General features: G+C 37.5%; 2 protein-coding genes and 1 long non-coding RNA gene across 3 annotated transcripts; 2 read left to right on the forward strand and 1 right to left on the reverse strand.

The window, feature by feature from the left end:
- The first annotated feature begins 406 nt into the window (after positions 1-406).
- On the forward strand, positions 407-13940 carry LOC138884930 (uncharacterized). Its single transcript, XM_070165804.1, has 4 exons — positions 407-917; positions 10985-12135; positions 12241-12405; positions 13755-13940. Exons 1-4 carry the CDS (start codon positions 407-409, stop codon positions 13938-13940), a joined length of 2013 nt encoding a protein of 670 aa, XP_070021905.1.
- A 675-nt stretch (positions 13941-14615) lies between these two features.
- Positions 14616-15275, forward strand: LOC138884931 (uncharacterized). The gene has a single exon (XM_070165805.1). The coding sequence runs from the start codon at positions 14616-14618 to the stop codon at positions 15273-15275; it is 660 nt and encodes a 219-aa protein (XP_070021906.1).
- A 300-nt stretch (positions 15276-15575) lies between these two features.
- On the reverse strand, positions 15576-18396 carry LOC104218496 (uncharacterized). The gene is made up of 2 exons (XR_709010.2): positions 18320-18396; positions 15576-17641 (listed from the first exon to the last, which is right to left on the reverse strand). It is a non-coding gene; the product is annotated as an uncharacterized lncRNA (long non-coding RNA).
- Positions 18397-23577: the final 5181 nt, after the last annotated feature.

The following is a 23577-nucleotide window of genomic DNA, read 5'->3' on the forward strand; positions in this document are numbered from 1 at the left end:
TTACACCCGCAAGCTTCCTATGAATATATCAAGGCCCTCATGTTGTAAGATAGACGAAGAAGAGATAAAGAAGGAGGATCTATCATGCTGCCACCTCCCTTGCCTGAAAAACTCACTGGGAATTCTGAAGAACTGGACATTTGTGATGCAAAAATCACATTTAATAATGAAGATCTTTTGCTTGGTGAAACATACCATAATAGTCCCTACTTATGGTTGGCTTTGTATGAGAATAGAGAATAAGTAGAATCTTGATCGATGATGGGTCTGGCGTCAATATTCTCCCAATTAGTACTGTCAAAGAGCTTGGCATACCGATGGATGAACTATGTGAAAGCCGTTTGATGATTCAAGGGTTCAATCAAGGGGTCAAAGAGTTATAGGGGCTATCAAATTAGAAATAAATATGGGAGATTTGCATTCGAGTGCATGGATGCACGTGATCGATGCAAAGACCTTATATAATATCTTGTTAGGAAGGTCATGGATACACAAGAACAAAGTGGTTTTATCCACCTACCATCAGTGCTTGAAGTACTGTGAAGATGGGGTCGAAAAGAAGATAGTTGCTGATGATAATCCATTTACTGAGGCTGAATCATACTTTGCCGATGCAAAATTCGACTTAAAGAATTACGTCTCGAAGGAGGTTAAGGTTGGTGATGTGATGTTGACCAAAAGTGTTGCAAAAAAGGTTGATGTCACAACTAGCAACGCAAAGATTTTTGAAAAATATTGGGAGCTTTATGATAGGAACAAGATGAATGTGGCATCTTCAAGAAAGAAAGTGACTCATGTTCTTTGCTATGTCCCAAATGCAAGGTGTCACGACCCAAATCGAAAGGTCACGACAGGCATCCGGTGCCTTAATGAATTGAGTACCAGCGTAACATATCTTTCTTATCGTGCTGTCATTGGTAACTGGGCCAATATGGCCACAACTTGTAATGTATAACTATAAGTAGGAAAGCAATGTATCAATGAACCATCTTTCTTAAAACATGAATACATATGGGTCGTCAAGGCCTCTCACAAACTGTATAAAATGAATCTCTATCTATAAAGCCTCTAAGAGTATTTGCAATCAAATGGGATAGGATACCGTCCTACCCATAAGTCTGTAGAAAAATTCTAACATGATGACTCATAGACTCGACTAAACTCTAAAAGTGGTGGAGTCTTACCGATCCTTTACTGAATGCTAAATTCGTCTACTATGAGGGCTCGTCAAACTGATCGTCTATACCTACAAGCATGAATGGAGCATCCCCAATAAAAGGACGTCGGTACGAATAATGTACCGAGTATGTAAGGCACATAAATAAGTATATAAAAGACATGGAAGAACACATGGTGTAAATGACTTAACCTATAAGTCTAGATAACTCTATAAATCATGAAACACTTACAGTGCCATGCATATGCGTATGAATGTCATGTCGTGCATAGGTACATGTGTTCATAACATCATCAAGCCTCTAAGGGCATCCCATCATATCATCTCGACCACTGTGGGCAAAATCATCAACGTATACCAGCTGATCAGGTGGTGGTATGTATATAACGCCGTAACTTTTTCCCATATCCCATATACATATACATATACATATACATACATACATATATATATATATATACGCGTATATAACGTTATCTGGTCATGGGTCAATGTGCATGTATAAATAAATGCAATGCATGAGAAGTACGTCAATAAAATCTTTCGGAATGTCATAAGGCCATTATGCTTTTGATTAATATCATGAAGTAAACTTTATCAACTTACGTATTTTATGAGACCCATGAATAGATGATAGAATAATAGGACACATGGGGAATCAAGAACATAAGCATCTCTAGCATTTCTATGAATAGAGTCATTTATGGAAGTTGTGCATTTGCTCATTTCGTTCGTATCGTATGGATCATGCCAAAAAGAAAGAAGGGATAATCTTAACATACCTGAGCCTATTCACTTGACAATCCCTTTAACATACGTCAATTGCGATAACACGTAACGGCGGATTGAAGTAAGGAAAAATCTGTATGATATTCTTGAGAAATATCGTATCGTACTTCCTTAGAATCACAATTCTCACGTTGTTATAGTAATAAGTAGTGTATGAATTTTGTTGTAACAATTTCATGTTACAATCATATAATTGGCTGAAGATCCGTACTTAAAATGTTGATATGCACCTCTCTTTGAATTTAGAGAGGTCTTATACTTGAATGGGTGTGGCCCCCACTTCATGTGGTGACTTAGCCACATAACCCTCTTAAATGTGCCACCTTTAGACATAAAACAAGAGTTACTAATTAGCTTAGACTTGCTGCCACGTTGGGAGATTAGTCCCTATCCATAATTTCCTTAATCTTATCCAACAATCTTAATTACATGTTAATCTCCCACTAAAAATCAATAATTACTCAATTATCCACATAATAAAGAATTATCTCAAATTATTTAAAATACTACTCACTTTTAATACACCTTACTATCATGCTCATATGGTACCTTATATGGAACTAGTCCATAAATGCCGAGTATTATAGCTCGGACCGTATTTTATCCCAAATTGTCAAACTTTGACGAAACTCATTTTCTTCGATTCGCTTACCCTCTCACCTTTACGGATTTACTCATCACTTGTTTGAAATAGCAAAATACTTATAATCTCTAAATTATCTTGTCCTTGAACTGATGTCAATTATCTTACGACAATTCAATGCACAATACTACAAGGTATAATATCATAGTAATATAATACTACGGAGCGTAACATCAATGTAATACTATGGGGCATAACATCATTCCCCCCTTTGGAACATTCATCTTTGAATGTTGACTGATGCACTTATCATTCTCATAACCTATAGCTTTTGCGAATACTTTAGTACTCTCCTTTCCATCTAGGCAACTGTCCTGTGAATAAATTCAAAGGCTAGGCAATTCCTCCCTTTAGGCCTCTTTCTCGTACCATGACTTGTGGTCGGAATTCTTTCAATATCATAACTGTTGCTACCTTATATCATGCAGCATGTACGACACTGACCTTGTAAGTGCGCCTATGCGACTCTTCTCTCCTTTTCCTCCAGCTTTTAGCCAATATCTATGCCTCACTTTGTAAATATATGCCGATCTTGATAAAATGTCCCTATGGGCATCTATAGGTATACTGAAGTTCTTTGCTCAGTATTTTGTTGAACTTACGAATATTGTTATACCTTATTTCATAGACCGTGCTATCCATCCGTATCACTTTACTGCATCAAGGTAGGTTATACTATACCATAACTCTTACTTCGATTTATCGTTACTAAGGTCTACTACCAAACTCTAGGTTACTCTTGTTGCTTATCCTATTTGTATAAATCTAAGTCCTTTTAATACTTCTTCATTACCGTTCATCTTAAGAATGATGGCCTAATCTCATCTCATACTTTGTAATTTTTATCCATCCATTATTGATTCACCTTAATGTTGATCTATAATTTACCACAGATAATTTGATATATTATGTAACACTTTCGCTAGGGCTCACGTCTCATCGGGGAACATTTGAAATAATTAGAGTGATCCACCTGGTAGCGATACCATACTTCCATAACCGTATTTCATAGTATCCCAATGTGATTCACCTTACGTGAGTATTTTAATCCTGTATAATTCCTTAAATCATTACTCAATCGAAGTACCAAACGTCATCCTTTATCTATCACAATTACACCATTATTCCACTACCAGGGCAGCACTCCATCTCTTCTAAATGCTACTAGTCTTAGACTCCTTTGAGTTTATTTAGGCTATACCGAGCCTTCTATAACTTAGAGAAACCATAAGCTCTCTTGTTTTCATGGGCTTAATACTAAGGATTTATCCATTCTCATCACCTTCTCATTCGACCTTTATTATCATTACTCTTGTCATAAAACTTTGTTGCTTTACTATACTTTAGCTTGCGATCGATACATATCTATTTATACTACTCGCAACCTTCCTTCAACAAGATTTCACCGTAGATTTCCTTTTGTTATTCTGGAACATCAAGCGAGACATCACATCGTTTCTAACTCTTATTTACTCTCTTAACTAGATCTCTCGGTACCTAGAAATCATAGGCTAGAAGATATGCCAGTGTCGATGCCACTATTGATACTGAATCCTAGCGCTTCTAGCCTTCTATCCGAAGTATGGACTATTCCCAACCTTCTGCATCTGAGTATCTCGTACGTTGTTCACTTTCACCTTACTTACCTTAAAATCTCACATCATATCTTCTATCTCTTTCATGACCTCCTTTCCACATATGTGTAATTCATATTCACAACTTGAAGCTCTATTATAATACTTGCACCTCTGGTGTATACACAATCTGGTGAGAGCTTCATACTGACTTCTTATAAGGTTGGTACTTCTTCTAACTGGCTTTCTTGTAGATCCATTATAGAATATGGTTGTTGTATTATCTCTCTTGCACCTCTGATATTAAGAGTGATTCTGCCATGTTCTCACATACAATTTCTATAATTTTCTAGGTTCAACAATCAGACTCCTGATTTACTTCGTTGATGTAACTCTTTAGTTTTCTCTTCCTTCTGATCAGCCTTTATGTAGGATTAAGCTATCTTCCGATCTATGGCTCATGGTATTAGTCATTACTTTAGCTTTACATGGATGCTATGGAATATCCATGATACAATCTTCTAACAATTTAATCCTTTGTCTATGACCTGGCTTAATTCTTTCTTGTAACTTATACGGAATCTTCTACGGCTGTATGATTGTCAACATATATGTTGCATGGATAATACTTTGAAATCTTGAGTGTATTTATAACGTACTAACTCTGGATCATTGATCGAATAATTCCTTTTGTTCCTCTCAGTTTTCTTTAAACGTAAGCTATTACCTTTCCTGGTCTTTTTTCCCCTTGTTTCGTACATACTTAGCTTATCTTAGTTCTCGCACATGCCAAAATTTTCGTGAAACTCATATGATCTCGAATCCTACTTTTGGTTTTACTTCCCGATCATTAGCCACGGTAGATGCCACTTCTTATGGAGTGTTTACAATGTTGTAGTGAGACTTTTTTTACATGATCATTTCCTTTTTAGGTCACTGTGTGTCACGACCCAAACCGATGGGCCTCGACGGGCACCCGAGTCCTACCTGTCGAACACCCCTAAGCATGCGTCTAAGATATAAACTTGAATAACGTCTGCTGAGTTACGAGAATAACATACATGAAGGGAACCTACCAAAAAGGCATATGTACATATACATGCGGAGTACAGTAGGCGAGCCGACAAGGCTGATATAGACAAGTATATACCCAAAAATGAAAGCCGACAAGTCCATATACTATCGAACTGTACATCACTATCTACAGACCTCTAATAGAAATACAACTATACAAAGACGGGACTGGGCCACATCATATATATATATATATATATATATATATATATATATATATATATATATATATAAGCATATCTTACCAAAATTCAAAGCAGCTCCGGATCAAGTGGAGCACACCAACTCTCGCTGATCAAGGATCCTAATAAGGGGGACCATCAGCTTGCCTACCTGCACCTACGGGCATGAAACGCATGCCCCATGAAATAGGGCGTCAGTACAAAAAATGTACTGAGTATGTAATGCATGAAAATCAATACGTAAAAGACACAGATGAAACATGGAATAAAGAAATCCATCTGTAAATCTAAACAACTTTGTAAATTCTATAACATTTATAATATCATGCACATGCATATAAATGCCGTGTCATGCATAGCTATGGGTGTACATAATATCATCAAGCCATTGAGGGCATCCCATCATATCGTCTCGGCCACTGTGGGCAACATCATCAACATATACCAATTGATCAGGTGGTGGTACGTATATAACGTTGTAACCTTTTTCCCATATCCCATATATATATATATATATATATATATATATATATATATAAATACATATAAAGACGTATATATAACGCTATCTAGTCATGGGTCAATGCACATATATAAATGAATGAAATGTATGAAAAATATGTAATAATCTCAATATTCCTTTCGGATAAACTTTTTCAATTGTGTATTATTCTGAGACCCATGAACAAAAGATATAATAACATGGGGAATCAAGAACATAGAGACCCCTAGTGTTTCTATGAATAGAGTCACTTAAAAAAACTGTGCGTTTGCTCGTTTCTTCTGTATAACTTGGATCATGCCAAAAAGAAAGAAGGGATGACCTTAACATACGTGGAGTAGAAAAAGCTCTATATAAAAAAAAACTCTATATAATATTCTTGGATAAGATTGTACCGTACTCTTTTAGAACCGCAAAATTTTTCCTTACTACAATTCCAACAAATTCTCGTTGGAAGCTTTTGTGAATTGAATTTAGCTTCTGCTCCTAACGTATTTTGAACTAAGAAGAATGATATATGATTTTTACCAATCACTAATGGACGTTCTAATCATTTTTCTAAATAAAGAATGAGATAAGACTTATCATAAGTCTTTACTTATTAATTCCAAATAAATCCTAGATAGCCACCTATTCAAGAAGATTAAAGAGTTATTTTCTAGGCTAGCTAATGCTGCCACGTTACATTTCTGGGGGGGGGGAGGTTAGGCTTATCTCATAATTTATTAATTAATTAGGAAATGTCCCGTTAACCGGTAATTAACCAATTATCTGTATAATTAAGAATTATCTCAAAATACCTAAAAATACTATTTATTTTTTTAATATACATTATACATTATACTACTGTGGTCATATGGTGCCTTGAATGGTACTAGTTCATAATTATCATGTATTATTGCTCGACCCGTATTTTATCCCAAATTAGCCACCTTCAACAAAACTCATTTTCTTTAATTCGTGTACCCTTTATACTTTATGACACTTACTTATCGCTTGTTATAAATAGCGTAAATATGTTAACCTCAAGATGATCTCATCCCCGAGTCTACGTCAACTAACTGAAGACGAAACTTTTAACGTACGAAAATGCGAGATGTAACACTATGCTTACGTTGCAACCTTCTTCCTTATTTCCTCAACTAGTTTTTCATTGTAATACTTAGGGAGGACCCTCTGACTCTTCTAAAGCCGCGAGCTTGTTATATTGTATACCCGAAGAAGTTTTCGATGTTCTTACTCGCCTATAAATATCCGTAGTTACATACCTCTGTGCACTTGTGCTCGTGCGGTTTCTTTTGAACTGAAGGTTTGACTGTCTTCCCAGTGGCATTCTCTTTTATTTCTATAATACTCATACGATACCTTTAAATATCACAACTCCTATCTGAATATTTCTCAAGGGTTTCGATGTCATATCTACGAGACTGAATTTCCCATGTTGGGGTTCACTATGTTTATCTTGCATGATCTGCTGATTTGTCTGTAACCTCTTGTCTAGTCGTGACTAGATTCTTCTTGAATCAACTACTAATTACTCGTTGGCCCATTCTTATATCAATGTTCCGCATAATCTTTCTTGGGTCATTTCCTTTGTCTTAACTTGCATCCCGCACTGGCTTCTTATCTATCAATAACATCTCGGGCAGGAACTCTTACTTCTCCTCCTTAACGTCGCGTTTGCATAATGTTCTAGAATCGTAGCATATTTGTAGGATTTGAATAAGTGCAATATCATACCTTTCTCATTTTTATCGCATTCTTCCTTTACCATTCCATAGTTACTAGAACCACTTATTTCTGACTTAATGTCACATCACACCATATTTCCCCCTTTAGGGGAGTACTAAGATTTAGTGTTATGACGAGCTACCTATAGACGTTTTACCTCTTCCTCTTAGGCGTCTTTTCACTTCATCAATGACCCTTACTCGCCTCCGGTAATCCTTCTGTACCAAGGATAACAAAATTCCTTGATCACGAGGGAGACACCTAGTGTAACTGGCACATACAGTCCCTTAAGCTTAACTTTTCTTATATTGCTTGTTTTAGGGAAGCGTCTTCCTGAATAACCATTCTTTAAATTTCTTGTGAATCTTCTTTTGTGGTCTATTCTATTATCGCCGGAACACAATATGAAATTCTCATGATGTCGACCATCATCAAATCACTCAGTCCCTAATTCATGTTTAGTTTATCTTGTTCATCAGTCCATACTGATTTCTATTACTCTGGGATCTAACTTTTCCTTCTGGTAATCACGTTAGAGGCACGAACTTATTTCTCGAAATGAGGATATGACTGTATGGCCTATACTCTTTTGTTGTCTCAAGGCCTGTCACCTCTCATCTTTTCCTTCCCTTGACAATAGATTCTGTAATACTGTCTTTTTTTATCTACCGTTGTCATCCATATAGCACATCTTACTCATAATACTTCATTAACTCTCTTCTTATTTCTATCACTTTATTCTGAAAACTCGAACAAGAAATTCTTTTACATTTAGCTCCCCTTGCTCCATCCATTGGCTCTTCGAATTGCCTAACATTCTTTCTCTACTAGGGACGGGAGCCACACTAAGGTAATATTTATCCCTCCAAGGCTTCTAGTGCCTATCTTTGTAGTACTCATATCTAGCTGTACTATTTTAGAGTGCACCATCTAGGTATCTCATAAGGAGATCTATTAGCACATTTGAAATATCCTTCGGAAATGTCAATTAACGCAAACAATCCATCCAACATTTTGGGTTACTTTAACCCTAATTGGATTCTAATATCCCGCCCTTCTTTTAAACTATATCTATTGGCTCCCATGGAGCATAACTGAGATGTGTGTGGCCAATTGTACATACCTCTATTACAATTGAAGGTAACTCAAAACGCTTATATTTCTCTTGAATTGTAAATACTATTAATCTTCATTAACTGGGTACCTCTTATCCTTCTTACCTTGATTCTTTTACTTGTTGAAATTTGTATTTATATTCTAAATCTCTCATTGTCTTTTACCACATGGGTGGAGAGATATTCTTACCTTAAGGCTCCTTATCAAGAAGCTTACACGTCTTAGTACACACATGTTTTGCTGAACACCTCATATTTATCCATCATAGGAATAATGCAAACTCGAGTTCCTCTAACTCAACACTTCCACAGTTATATCTCTTACTAACCGTCCTTCTGGATGTAGGTATCTTTGTATTACGAATATAATAGAATTTAGGAATTTTAATATCTACGACTAAGCTCTACCACACGATCTAGAGTAAGAAGAAAGAGTGATAGCCCTAAATACTCTGTAGCCTCCTGCTTATAAGTATGGTGCACGACACACCCATAAACAAGACTCTACTAGACACGACTTGTAGACTTCCTAGGACAGAACTACTCCGATACCACTTTTGTTACGACCCAAATCGAAGGGTCACGATGGGCACCCGGTGCCTTACTCAATAGAGTACCAGCGAAATATATTTTTTTTATCGTACTGTCATTGGTAACTAGGCCAACATGGCCATGACTTGTAATGTATAACTATAAGTGGGAAAGCACTGTATCAATGAACCATCTTTCTTAAAACATGAATATATATGGGTCGTCTAGGCCTCTAACATACTATAAAAAATGAATCTCTATTTACAAAGCCTCTAAGAGTATTTGACATCAAATGGGACAGGGTACTGGCCTACCTATAAGTCTGTAGCAAAATTCTGACATGATGACTCATAGACTCGGCTGCACTCTGAAAGAGGTCGAGTCTTACCAATCCTTCACTGAATACTAACTTCGTCTACTATGAGGGCTCGTCATGATCATCTATATATATATATATATATATATACATATATACATACATATATAGGTGTATATAACACCATTTGGTCATGGGTCAATGTATATGTATAAATGAATGCAATGCATGAGAAGTACATCAATAAAATCTTTCGGAATGTCATAAGACCATTATGCTTTTGATTAATATCATGAAGTAAACTTTATCAACTTACGTATTTTATGAGACCCATGAATAGATGATAGAATAATAGGACACATGGGGAATCAAGAACATAAGCATCTCTAGCATTTCTATGAATAAAGTCATTTATGGAAGTTGTGCATTTTCTCGTTTCGTTCGTATCGTATGGATCATGCCAAAAAGAAAGAAGGGATAGCCTTAATATACCTGAGCCGATTCTCTTGACAATCCCTTAACACACGTCAATTGCGACAACACGTAACGACGGGTCAAAGTAAGGAAAAATCCGTATGATATTCTTGAGAAATATTGCACCGTACTTCCTTAGAATCACAATTCTCACGTTGCTATAGTACTAAGTAGTCTTGTATGAATTTTGTTGTATCAACTTCACATTGATATCATATAATTGTATGAATTGGCTGAATATCCTTACTTAAAATGTTGATATATGTACCTCTCTTTGAATTTAGAGAGGTCTTATACTTGAATGGGTGTGGGCCCCACTTCATGTGGTGACTTAGCCACATAACCCTCTTAAATGTGCCAACTTTCCACATAAAACAAGAGTCACTAATTAGCTGAGACTTGATGCCAAGTTGGGAGATTAGTCCCTATCCATCATTTCTTAATCTTATCCAACAACCTTAATTACATGTTAACCTCCTACTAAAAATCAATAATTACCCAATTATCCATATAATTACGAATTATCTCAAATTACTTAAAATACTACTCACTTTTAACATACCTTATACACCTTACTATCATGCTCATGTGGTACCTTGTATGGTACTAGTCCATAAATGTCGGGTATTATAGCTCAGACCATATTTTATCCCAAATTGTCAAACTTCGACGAAACTCATTTTCTTCGATTCACAAACCCTCTCACCTTCACAGATTTACTCATCACTTGTTTGAAATAGCAAAATACTAATAATCTCCAAATAATCTTCCTTGAACTGATGTCAATTATCTTACGACAATTCAATGCACAATATACAACGTATAACATCGTCGTAATATAATAGTGCGGAGCGTAACATGGACATAATACTGCAGGAAATAACACAAGGAAGGTTAAAAATCCATCTTCTGAACAACAAGGTAATGTGTTAGGAGACTTGACCCTTCCTATCAAGCGAATTGAAGCAATTAAGTCGTCTACAAAGGTTCTTAAAGGGTTCGTGAAATCATCAAACCACAATTCGCTTCTAAATCTAGCACTCCCTACAAAGATCATAGATGAGGGCTTTGACCCAAACGCCTACAAGTTGTTAGCAAAAGTTGGATATGATCCCAATGAACCATCCAAGTTGGGAAAGCTCCCTCCTAAAGCTTCAAACCCTACTCAAAAGATGACGATGGATAAAAGGCACCCACTAAATCAATCACGTGAAGGATTGGGTTACAAACAACCCCCGCCAATCCGTATCTCTATTACAAGGGCAAGTTGTAACTACATTACTACTAAAAAAGTGTCTACGACGCTTAATAAGAAGCCTTCTGTGTTTGATCGACTTACGAAACCAATGACCTCAATCTTTAATAGGTTGGGACCACTGAAGAAGGAAAACAAGCGTCATGGAAGTTATAAAGGGATTGGAGCACCTATCTTTGCTAAAAAGGAGATTTTGACCAAACTTGTAGTTTCGTGCGGAGATGTCCTCAAAGCAAAGGCTCTTACTATAGTCCACATTAAAAAATGGGAGAAAGATAAAGAAAGTGTGGGGTCATCATATCATATCACCATTCATGATGAACAAAATGCTTCATCTTATACGGAAGTCGAGGAAAAGTGCCTTGATATTCATGTATGTCATCACATATCTTTCAATGATGGTGATCCTCAAGAGGATGAAGACACTAAATATGCACCACCTGAGCTTGAAGAAGGGGTGAAAACAACAGTTGATGCGCTAAATGAAGTCAATCTCAGTGTAGTTGAAGATCCAAAGCCCACATATGTAAGTGCCTCTCTAACTAGAGATGAAGAGAGCAAATATATTGAGCTACTTAAGGAGTTCAAAGACGTATTCACCTTGAGCTACAAAGAAATGCCAGGTTTAGACCCCAATGTGGCTGTTCATTATCTTGCTGTCAAACGAGGTGGTCATCTTGTGAAGCAAGCACAACGTCGCTTCATAATTGAATGGGTTCCCTTGATTGAAACTGAAGTTAACAAGCTAATTGAGGCTGGTTTTGTTCGTGAAGTAAAATATCCTGCATGTATTTCAAGCATCGTCTCTGTAAGAAAGAAGAATGGCCAAATCTGAGTTTGTGTTGACTTTAGGGACTTAAATAATGCTTGTCCTAAGGATGAATTTCCTCTTCCTATCCCTGAGCTCATGATTGATGCCACGACTGGATACGAGGCGATGTCATTCATGGATGGTTCGTCTGGATATAATCAAATTTGCATGGCACCGAAGGATAAAGATCTTACTGCCTTTCTCACCCCTAAAGGTATATACTGCTACAAGGTAATGCCTTTTGGTTTGAAGAGTGCTGGTGATATATATCAACGTGCCATGCAAAATATTTTTGATGACATGCTTTATAAAAACGTGGAGTGTTATGTTGACGACTTGGTGGTAAAGTCAAGGAAAAAATAAGATCACTTGCAAGATTTGAGGATGGTATTTGAACAGCTTTGGAGATACTAACTCAGAATGAATCCATTGAAGTTCGCCTTTGGAGTTCTTCTGGGAAGTTCCTAGGTTTTATTGTTCGACACCGAGGTATCGAAATTGATTAAGCTAAGGTGGATGCTATCTTGAAAATGCCTGAGCCTAAGGATATTCATGAATTAAAAAGCTTACAAGGTAAGTTGGCATATCTTAGAAGATTTATTTCGAATCTGGATAGAAGATGCCAACCATTTAGTCGCCTCATGAAGAAAGGGGTTCCTTTTGAATGGGACCAAGCTTGCAGAAATGCTTTTGAAAGAATTAAGTCTTATCTAATGAAACCTCCAGTAATGACAGCCCCCATGCCTAGAAATCCATTAATAGTATACATTTTAGCACAAGAAAGGTCAGTAGGAGCGCTTCTAGCTCAAGGAAACAATGAAGGCAAAGAAAATGTACTTTATTACTTGAGTAGGATGATGGCGCCAAATGAGCTCAAGTATTCACTTATTCAAAAGTTATGTTTGGCACTTGTCTTCTCCATTCAGAAGCTGAAGCATTAATTCCAAGCTCACGTTGTGCGACTCATCTCAAGAGCGAATCCTATCAAGTTTGTCATGTCTAAACCAGTCCTAAGTGATCGATTAGCTAGGTGGTACCTCCAATTTCAACAATTTGAACTTGTGTATGTTCCTCAAAAGGCGGTAAAAGGACAAGCATTAGCAGACTTCCTAGCTGGCCATCCAATTCTAGATGATTAGGAGTTTCTTGATAACGATGCAATGGTCATAGAAATTCATCCTCCTTGGAAGATGTATTTTGATGGCACTGCACATCGTGAAGGAGCTGGCGCTGGAATAGTGTTTATCACTTCTCAAGGAGAAATTTTGCCATTTTTTTTTCACTATGACACAACGGTGCTCCAATAATGTTTTTGAATATCAAGCGCTCATACTTGGGCTTGAAATGGTTGTGGATTTCAAACAATTGCAACTACAAGTTTTTGGAGACTCCAAGTTAGTAATCAATCAGATTTGGGTAGCTATGGGGTCAAAAAGCCAGAGTTGGTGCCATATCACAAAGATGCTCAAAGATTGGTAAGTTGGATTTGAGAGGTAACTATTCAACACGTGCCGAGAAAGGAAAATAAGAGAGCTGATGCATAAGCAGCCTTAGCTTCTACATTATCTTTGCCTGATCAGACACAAGTCGTTGTTTGCCAAAGATGGTTAGTTCCTCCACCAAATGATTATGAGGAAGAAGAAAGCGAAGTTGAGCATCTTGCTTCCGTTCTTGAGGTTGAAATTGAAGATTGGCGACAACCATTAATTGATTATCTTTGTTATGGGGATTTGCTGGAAAATCCCCGAAGGAAGACAGAAATCTGAAGGAGAGCCCCTCGTTTCCTTTATTACAAGAATACACTCTATAGACGATCATTTGATGGAGTGCTCTTACGTTGTTTGGGTACTGATGAATCCCTTCAAACCCTGCAAGAAGCACACTTTGGAGTATGTTGTGCGCATCAATCTGGGCCAAAACTTCATTTCCACATAAAAAGAATGGGGTATTATTGTCCAACCATGGTAAAATATTGTTTAGATTACGCTCGAAGGTGTAAAGCTTGCCAATTCCATGCTAACTTCATACATCAACCACCTGAAGTATTACACCCAACTGTTGCTTCTTGGCCATTTGATGCTTGGGGTTTGAATGTTGTTGGTCCATCGCCAAAGTCTTCTGGTGGACATCTATACATTTTGGCCGCAACTGATTACTTCTCGAAGTGGGCTGAAGCTGTTTCTCTTAAGGAAGTAAATAAGAAAAATGTGGCTAACTTCATCCGAGTCAATATTATCTATCGCTTTGGCATTCCTCGATATATATTGACGGACAATGATAACAAGTTGATGAATAAAATATGTGATCTTTTTGGCTTCAAGCAACGCAATTCCTCCATGTATTATGCTGCTGCCAATTGACTTGCTGGAGCATTTAACAAGACACTCTGCAACTTGTTGAAAAAGGTTGTCTCTAAGTCTAAGAGAGATTGGCATGAGAGAATGGAAGAAGCTCTTTGGGCATACATGACCATATATCGCACACCAACGCAAGAGACTCCTTATTCACTTGTTTATGGAGTTGAAGCAGTCCTTCCACTTGAGCGTCAAATCCCATTGTTGTGGCTTGCCATTCAAGAAGGACTCACTGATGAAGAAAATTCTTGGTCACGCCTTGAAGAATTGGAAACTCTTGATGAAAAGAGGCTAGAAGCTCAACAAAGCTTTGAATATTATCAAGCTCGCCTGTCTCGATATTTTAAGAAAAGGGTGCGCCTTAGATCTTTCCAAGTGGGTGACCAAGTTCTTGTGGTCAAAAGGCCTATTATTACCTCTCGTCGATCTGGGGGCAAATTCTTTGCTAAGTGGGATGGACCGTATATTGTACAAGAGGTATACTCAAGTGGCACTTACAATATAGTTGACTCAGAAGGTTTGCGGATTGGCCCCATCAATGGGAAATTCATGAAGAGATATTGTCTTGAAGAAAACAAATACGCTCCTTATCGCACGAGCATAAACTGCATATTACTTCTGGCCTACAAGAGTATAAATTGTGCACGACCGGAAAAAAAAATTGCTAGGTTGAAAACCTCGAAAGAGGCAGCCAAGGCAAAAGTTAGGATATTTAAAAAAACTCACTCATTTCTCGCTATGACTTAATCCTCTTCACCCAGGTACGTAGGCAATTTAGAGTTTCATTCTAAGTTCAGTCATATGAGTTCAAAAATACATTTTATCCAAGGCATTATTCAAATGAGGTAAGATAGAATATAATTCACTTGATTGACACTTGAAAATTAGGTGTACATGTATTCTTTCGTTGAGCTCTCTATCTTATCTTGATGGCTCAATGGGGGCAATCCCTCCATGTCAAATTGAGGTCTTTGATGAAATGATTGTAGTTTCTTTAATAAGAGGCTAAATATTCAAGTTGAAGGCTCCAATTCTAAGTCAAGTTGATTTTGTCAAGTCTATTACATCATCAATTTGAAGTATTTAAGCCTGCTAGGTCTTAAAGTTGCAGTATTCAAGTCCACCAAGTCTTCAAATCCATAAAGTATTAAAAAACCTCACTTGTTGTAAACTGCATAATGACTTGATCCTCTTCACCGAGATTGGTATCTTCGATAAAATTGTAGTCTTTAGCAGGCTGCAAAATTTTCAAGAACGTCATGTCTTTGAGCTGAATTCTTTAAGTTTGCTAAGTCGTCAAGTTGAATTCTTCATATTTTCTATATCATTGATTTGAAGTCTCTAGCATGCTAAATCTTCAAGTTGAAGTCGAGTTAAATTCTTCTAGTCCGCTAAGTCTTCAACTATCCAAGTCTGACACATCTCCAAGTTGAATTCTTCAAAGTGGCTACATCTTCAAGTATAACTCTTATACTTTAACCTTCAATTTGAATTCTTAAAATCTACCTAAATCTTCGAGTTAAAGTCTTCAATTCTGCAAAATTTCAAGTTGAATCATCAACTTGAAGTCTCCAAATCTACTAAGTCTTCAAGTAGAAGCCTTCAAGTCTGCCATGTCTTCAAGTTGAAATATGCAAGTTAAATTCTTCTAAGTACCAAGTCTTCAACTGAAAGACAATAAAAAGCCCCCATAATAATCTTGAAGTCTTCAAATTGATATGGACTTCAATTCTTTAGTTTGAAGCTTCAGTATATCTCCAAGTATATGGTAACAACCTTTGATATAGTCTGCACCATCTTTAAATATTTATATCTTGAATTATTTGAAGGAAGTTTTTAACATATCTTAAAATCTTCAACTGAAAGTATTTAAAATGTTGGCTTGTATGACTTGATTTATGTTGCAGGAAAAAAAAGATTCTTCGACTGTGAGGTTATCTTTACTAAAGTGGTATCGTTGGAAGTGATCTTTTCTTCTACCTGCAAAAAAGGGAAAGAGAAACATATCTATATAAAGGAAATCATAAAATTACCTGTGAAGATTGACATTGAAGAGATATTCTTGGTGGTCAGTTTTTTTTTCATGCTTCATACAATCTCTAATTATTGCATCTCGAAATGAGGACGAGTTTTTGTTCATTTGCATCAAAAGGTCAAATCTTTTGGCGGTAAAGTAAAATCTGCAAGTTAGACTCTATAATTATCTTCGCTGGTATTCGCCTTGGACAAAATATAATCTTCAGCTAAGACAGTATAATGGTCTTAGCCTTGGACAAAGTAAAGTCTTCAGCTTAGATGGTTGTCTTCGCCTTTGCAAAATATAGTCTTTAGCTTAGCCGGTGTAATATACATTGCCTCTATAAAGTGAAGTCTTTGGCTCTCACCTTAGAAAAAATAAAAAAAATCTTTGGCTCAGACGGTGTAATAGTCTTCACCTCAGACAAAGTAAATTTTTTGGCTCAGATGGTGTAATGATCTTCACCTCAGAAAAAAAAAATCTTTGGCTCAACGGTGTAATGGTCTTCACTTCAGACAAGTAAATCTCTAGCTTAGAGAGTGTAATGATCTTAACCTCAGAAAAAATAATTTTTTTTGGCTCAGACGGTGTAATGGTCTTCACCTCAGACAAAGTAAAATCTTTGGCTCAGACGGTGTAATGATCTTCACCTTAGAAAAAATTAAAAAAACCTTTGGCTCGGATGTTGCAATGGTCTTCACCTCAGAAAAAATAAATTTTTTTTTGGCTCAGACGGTGTAATGGTATTTACCTCAGACAAATTAAAATCCTTCGCTAAATGGTGTAATAGTCTTCACCTCAGACAAAGTAAAATTTTTGGCTCAGACGGTGTAATGGTCTTTGTCTCGGATGAAATAAAATTTTCAGCTTAGACAGTGTAATAATTTTCACATGGGACAAAGAAAAGTTTTTGAGTTAGACGGTGTAATAATATTTTATAGTCTTCGATTTAAAATGGTGTAATGATCTTGTAAATTCTTCTACTCGAGACATTGCAAAATCTTTGCCTTGACTAAGGTAAAATAAAGTCTTCGCCTCAAATGGGATAAATAACTCAAAATACTGATTCAATAACTAATTGTCCCCTCCTTTGAACCTGGAAAGAAACAACAACAAAGAAAGACCCAAATGAATACAAGAGACGGGAAGATATTACCCGAAGGGAAAATAAGATCTTGGTGTTCTTCATGAATTCATTAAAATATTGTATTGGATGTATAACAATAAAACACCATAGTGAAAATAGTCCAGCAAGAGGATGTGTATGCGGAAGAACGAAAGTTGGAACGAAAAAAGAAATAATAGAACAAGTGCAAGGATGAAGCAAAAAATTCATTTGAACCCTGAAGAATCATTCAAAGCTTGGAACATATTATAATGAAGCACCGATAAAATGGATTGTCTTCTTAACTATTACATTCCACTGAAGGAAGTAAATTCTATGACCTTTCAAGTTAAGATGTTACTATTACTAAACTATGAAGCTTCAGCAAATAAAGCCTGGTAAAGGAAGTTTTTATTTTCAAGTGGAAGATGATTCTTAGAGGTATCGTGTCTAAAATATCAATGCCACCAAAATTTTACAAGAAAAAAAATAATAAATCAAAAACAACTCGTGAAGAATCGACAATTTAGAGAATAAAGCATAGCCTTTACTTGGAACATTCCTTTGGTAACTACATGATTACATGTAAAGCATGAGAACCAACATATTTGTTATGGGAAAGTGATCAATATTTAAAATTCAAAAGAAAGAAGATTGAGTCGACTTTACCTGGGAGAAGTCGATTGCCGAGTTTGCATGTGTTTATAAACTCGGGATGCAAGAAAAGATATTGCACACTGGTATTTATAGGCATGCACAATTATAAATTTCCGTCTTTGAAATAAACTCTAGAGCAAAACAAAATCTTTCCTTAAAATACGGAATTGCATTTAGGTAGGAGTGTACAGGTGCTTGAATCCTTAGAAAAAAAGGATACAATATCATTTATCCAACTAGAAGATAAGTACGCCAATGTATTGGAAAAGATTGCATTTCTTTTCAAAACTCAAAGATAAATACAACGTAAAAAAGTGGCTAATAAATGATTCTTACGTGGCCTACTTTCCACTTAAATGTTTAAAGCCATTTAAAGTTATTGCCAAATTTTTGCGTGAAGTCACGTACCAAAAATAAGTGAAAGCGTGATACTCATGCGTACTTCAAGCCTAATCTTTGGAAGATTAATAACCGACAAGTCTTAAAGCAAGGGGCATTTATAAGCATTTAAATTTTATCGGATTTAAATTCATAAAATATTTTGGACCATATTAAATTCAAGATATTAATCCAAATAAATATTGTAGCTAGTAAATTGGGCTAATTATTTAAATCCAATATATATGTGTTGGGCTAGTCCATTTAATTGGACTACAAAGTAAATGATAAGCCAACTTCCTTAGTCCAAAGTCCAAATGGCTAGTAGCATGTCTTAAAGCCACATGTCAAGTGATGTGGCAATCCAAGCCAAATAAATGAGCCAATAAAATCATGACATGTGTCAAGTGATGTGGAAATCCAAGCCAATAAATGAGCCAATTAAATCAAGCCAAGTGTCTGGATGGTATTGGTCTGTTCAAACAGACCAATCAAATCGTAGAGTTACACCCCCTACAACTATAAATAAAGGTCTCATAAAGCTAGAAGACACCCGAAGTGATAACAAGAAGCAAACAGAGAGCTCGTGGATCAATCACCACAGATTTCTCTACTAGCTACAAGTTCATGCACTCAAGCTACAAGTTCAAGTTCAAGTTCAAGATCAAGAACAAATCCAAATCAAATACCAAGGCGTTCAAGATCAAATTACTTGTTCGTGATCAAATCCAAATTCAAGTTCAAAAAGGAGATTCAAGACCAAGCTTTACAAGCCCTGGAATCAAATCAAAATCAAAATCAAGTTCATCTAGATAGTTTATATTCTTGAAGAATTAGAGAAATACCATAGAGATTGCAACACTCATTATTTATTGAAATCAAATACTACATTTGTTAAGCAATTTTCCAGTCTTGATTATTTATTTTTCTCGACGTGAAAATTTTTTGTTACACCGACATATTTAGAATTGCACAAGGAGAATTCGAGTCGCTGCGAAACTTCGTTACCTGGTTCCAAAAGGAGAGGATGTTGCTCCCGGTTGTTCTGGACGAATGGGCGGTTGAAGCATTCACCAAGGGACTGAATCCGAGAAGTTCAGATGCTTCCTGGAAACTAAAGGAAAGTTTGCTTGAGTTCCAAGCAACAACTTAGGTGGATGTCCACAACCAGTACGAATCAAAGATAAGGATCAAAGATGATCAGGTTGGTTTCCCGTCGGCGGCAAAGGGGCAGGAGAAGAACAAAGAAAAATCCAAAGACGATTTCGACACGGACAGACGGTCTTCGAGGGGCCGATGTTCGCTATGCGACAAGTTCGCTACCGACAGAAGGACTGATCGCTGTCGGAATAATAGATCGTTGCAGGATAAAGACGAGCCAGGTCTGCAGGATCCTTCCTACCACAGACTATCAGAATACACTTTCAATGTCAGTATAGTAGAGTTGGTATTACCCATGAGAAACATCAAAGAAGTAAGGTTTCCGAAGCCGATGAGATCCGACCCCAGCCAGAGGGATCCTAACTTGTAGTGTGAATACCATAGGACAAATGGACAACAGACCGGGGACTACTGACATCTCCGGGAAGAAGTGGCAACAATGTTGAAGAATGGTCATCTCGGAGAATTTTGGAGTGATCGGGACAAGAACAATTATGGTTGTAATCGGGACAATGTGGAACCCTCGAAAGCAGGGGAATATCTCCCGTGCCAGATGATCAACATGATCTTCTGAGGGAACGAGATCAATGGGGTCACTTTCTCAGTAGCAAAAAAGACAAAAGTGTTAATAACCCATAACAAGAGACTCCTGGAAGTTACCGAAGACGATATCACTTTCATGGAGGAGAACGCAGACGGATTGCTGCTACTGCACAACGACACACTAGTAATTTCTTTAAATGTGCTAGATTTTAAAATTAAACGTGTTATAGTATATCTAGGAAGTTTGGCCAATATCATACAATGGAGAGTATTGGAACAAGCTAAACTCACCGGAAGTATCATTCCGGCAAAAAACTCCTCGTCGGATTCAACCTCGCAAACATGACAACCCAAGGAGAGATTCCGTTACCCGCGAACGTCGAATGAGTGATGCAAATAACTCTTTTTGAAGGGGTAGATGGTGATATGTGATATAATATTATTCTGGGAAGACCATGGTTACACGAGATGAGAGTTGTACCATCAATGTATCATCAGTTGCTGAAGTTCCCAATGCCCGAAGGAATTAAACAGATAAGGGGTGACCAACTGGCGGCAGGGGAGATGAACGAGATTTTGATTTTCAGTAGCAAAGGGAAGGAACACGCAACATAGCAACTACATGAACCGGTGCCCGCACCCAAATCGAATGAAGTTAGCCGGGGGTAGAAGAGTCAGAATCCTATCAGGTGCGAAGATATTTTCAGGTACTAGAAGAGACAGATGCAACAAAATCCACGGCAAAATTTCTCGAGCAAGTTGCATTGTTCGAAGAATTCTTAGAAAGGAAATTCCACTTGGGGACAGAACTGCACTCCGAGCTCAAGGTCTATCTTTATTAAATTTCTTAAATCTAATGCTAATTGTTTTGCGTGGTCACATGCAGATACGATAGCTATCCCGACAGATGTATCCATACACAAGTTAAGTTTAGATACCAACATACCTCCGGTAAGACAAAAGAAACGCCCTATTGCGGAGACCCGAAATAAATTCGTCAAAGGGGAGGTAACTGGCTTACTTGATATCGGTTCGATCCGAGAGGTAAAGTATCTAGATTGGCTATCTAATGTAGTCGCAGATCCTAAAAGAATAATAAATTTCGCGTGTGCGTAGACTATAAGGACTTGAATAAGGTGTGCCCAAAAGACTCGTTCGCACTGCCAAACATTGATCAAATGATCGATGTGATGGCCGACATGAGTTAATGAGTTTCCTTGATGCTTATTCCGAGTACAATCAAATTAAAATAAACCCAGAGGATTAGGAAAAGACATCGTTCATAATGAATTCCGGCACATATTGCTATAATGTGATGCCCTTCGAATTGAAGAATGCTGGAGCCACTTATCAGTGGCTCATAAACAAGATGTTTGAAAATAAATAGGGAAAACTATGGAAGTTTATATAGATGATATGCTCGTTAATTCTTTGAATGCAGGTGATCACCTTAAGCATCTGCAAGAGATTTTTGACATCCTAAGAAAGCATAACATGAAGCTTAACCCCGAGAAATGCGAGTTTGGGGTTAGCTCGGGCAGTTTCCTAGGATTTCTGGTATCATAAGAGGGATTGAGGAAAACACTGATAAGATCAAGGCTATCGAAGACATCCCTGACCAACTGTTAAGTGAAAGAAGTCCAAAGGCCCACGGGAAGATTGGTATCTTTGAGTAGGTTCATTTCTGGGTCGTCAGAAAAATGAAACCGTTTATTCGCATTGCTCAAAAAGAAAAACAACTTTGAATGGACCTGGGAGTGCCATCAGGTCTTGAAATATTAGAAAAAAAATACTTGTCAATCCCTCCATTACTTTCAAAACCAAAGAAAGGTGAAATATTGTTGGTCTACCCCGCAATCTCGGAAGTAGCGGTAAGGGTAGGTTTAGTCAGTAAAGACGAAGGTACACAATCTCCCATCTATTATGTTAGTTAAATTTTAATGGTAGTGGAAACTCGCTACCCGCATTTGGAGAAGTTGGCCTTAGCTCTCGTAGTCGCTGCTCAGAAACTGAGGCGGCCCTACTTCCAATGTCACCTGATAGCTATAGTGACCACATTTTCCCTACGGAACATCCTTCACAAACCCGAGATCTTAGGTAGGTTGGCCAAATGGACCGTCGAAATGAGTGAGTTTGACATAGAATATAAACCTAGGACTACGATTAAGTCATAAGTCTTGGCTAATTTTGTAGCTGATTTCAGTTCGGGATTGCTGCCTCTAGCAACCAAATAGGCAATACTGGTGTCAGAATCGACATCGGGAGTTTGGACCTTATTTACAGACGGAGCCTCCAACGTAAAAGGGTCCGGGCTTGGCATAATATTAACCAAGCCTTCGGGAGATTCCTAAGGCAAGCCATGAGAAAGGTTCCTTTAACTAACAATAAAGCAGAGTATGAGTCTTTGATTGCAGAACTCGAACAGGCTCGGGGACTAGATTCCGAGGTCATAGAAGTTAAGTGAGACTCACAGATGGTGGTAAATAAGGTCTACGGGATCTTTGAAACCAAGGAGGAGTGAATGCAACAATATGTGATAAAGGTCCAGGCTCTGTTGGCTCGATTTCGGGTCGATTACTCATATCCCAAGGAAGAAAATGCTGAAGAAGATGCATTGGCTAACCTCAGTTCATCAACGAAAATGAAGGGATCAGAGTTTGGAATGGTAGTACAACTGATGCACTCGGTCCTGGATGCAAATAGGTACTATAAGGTAAATACGACTAATTTGGTTTGGTACTAGAGGAATGAAATCATCTATTATCTCGAGCATGGGAAGCTGCCCGAAGACTCAAAGGCGTCTTGGGCTCTGCGTACCAAAGCAGCGCAATATAACTTCAAAGGAGGCCAACTATATAGAAATCTTTCCAAGGCCCACTGGCCCGATTCTTGGGGGCATCCGAAGCTAATTAGGTTATGCGAGAAGTCCATGAAGGGATATGCAGAAAACATTCGGGCATAGATTCCTTGGTGCTAAAACTGGCAAAGCTAGGATATTATTGGGACCGCATGGACCAAGGCGGCAAAGCCTTCGTACAAAAATGTGATAAGTGTCAACAATATGCACCGCTGGTACACCAACCGCCAGAACTACTGCATTCGGTTCTGTCTCCGTTGCCGTTCATGAAATGGGGGTTGGACATCGTCGAACCACTGCCTCCGGCTCCCGGTAAGTGGTGGATTTCTTA

The sequence above is a fragment of the Nicotiana sylvestris genome, chromosome 2, assembly GCF_000393655.2.
Source record: "Nicotiana sylvestris chromosome 2, ASM39365v2, whole genome shotgun sequence".
In the NCBI taxonomy this organism is placed as follows: Eukaryota; Viridiplantae; Streptophyta; class Magnoliopsida; order Solanales; family Solanaceae; genus Nicotiana; species Nicotiana sylvestris.

What these genes read in the sequence shown, in the direction of transcription:
- LOC138884930 (XM_070165804.1), top strand. Translation starts at nt 407, where the DNA reads ATGGGAGATTTGCATTCGAGTGCATGGATGCACGTGATCGATGCAAAG. An exon ending in TTCTTATCGTGCTGTCATTG is followed by an intron (nt 918 to 10,984) that starts GTAACTGGGCCA and finishes ATAATACTGCAG; the next exon opens with GAAATAACACAAGGAAGGTT. An exon ending in AAGGTATATACTGCTACAAG is followed by an intron (nt 12,406 to 13,754) that starts GTAATGCCTTTT and finishes TTGCCTGATCAG; the next exon opens with ACACAAGTCGTTGTTTGCCA.
- LOC138884931 (XM_070165805.1), top strand. Translation starts at nt 14,616, where the DNA reads ATGGAAGAAGCTCTTTGGGCATACATGACCATATATCGCACACCAACG.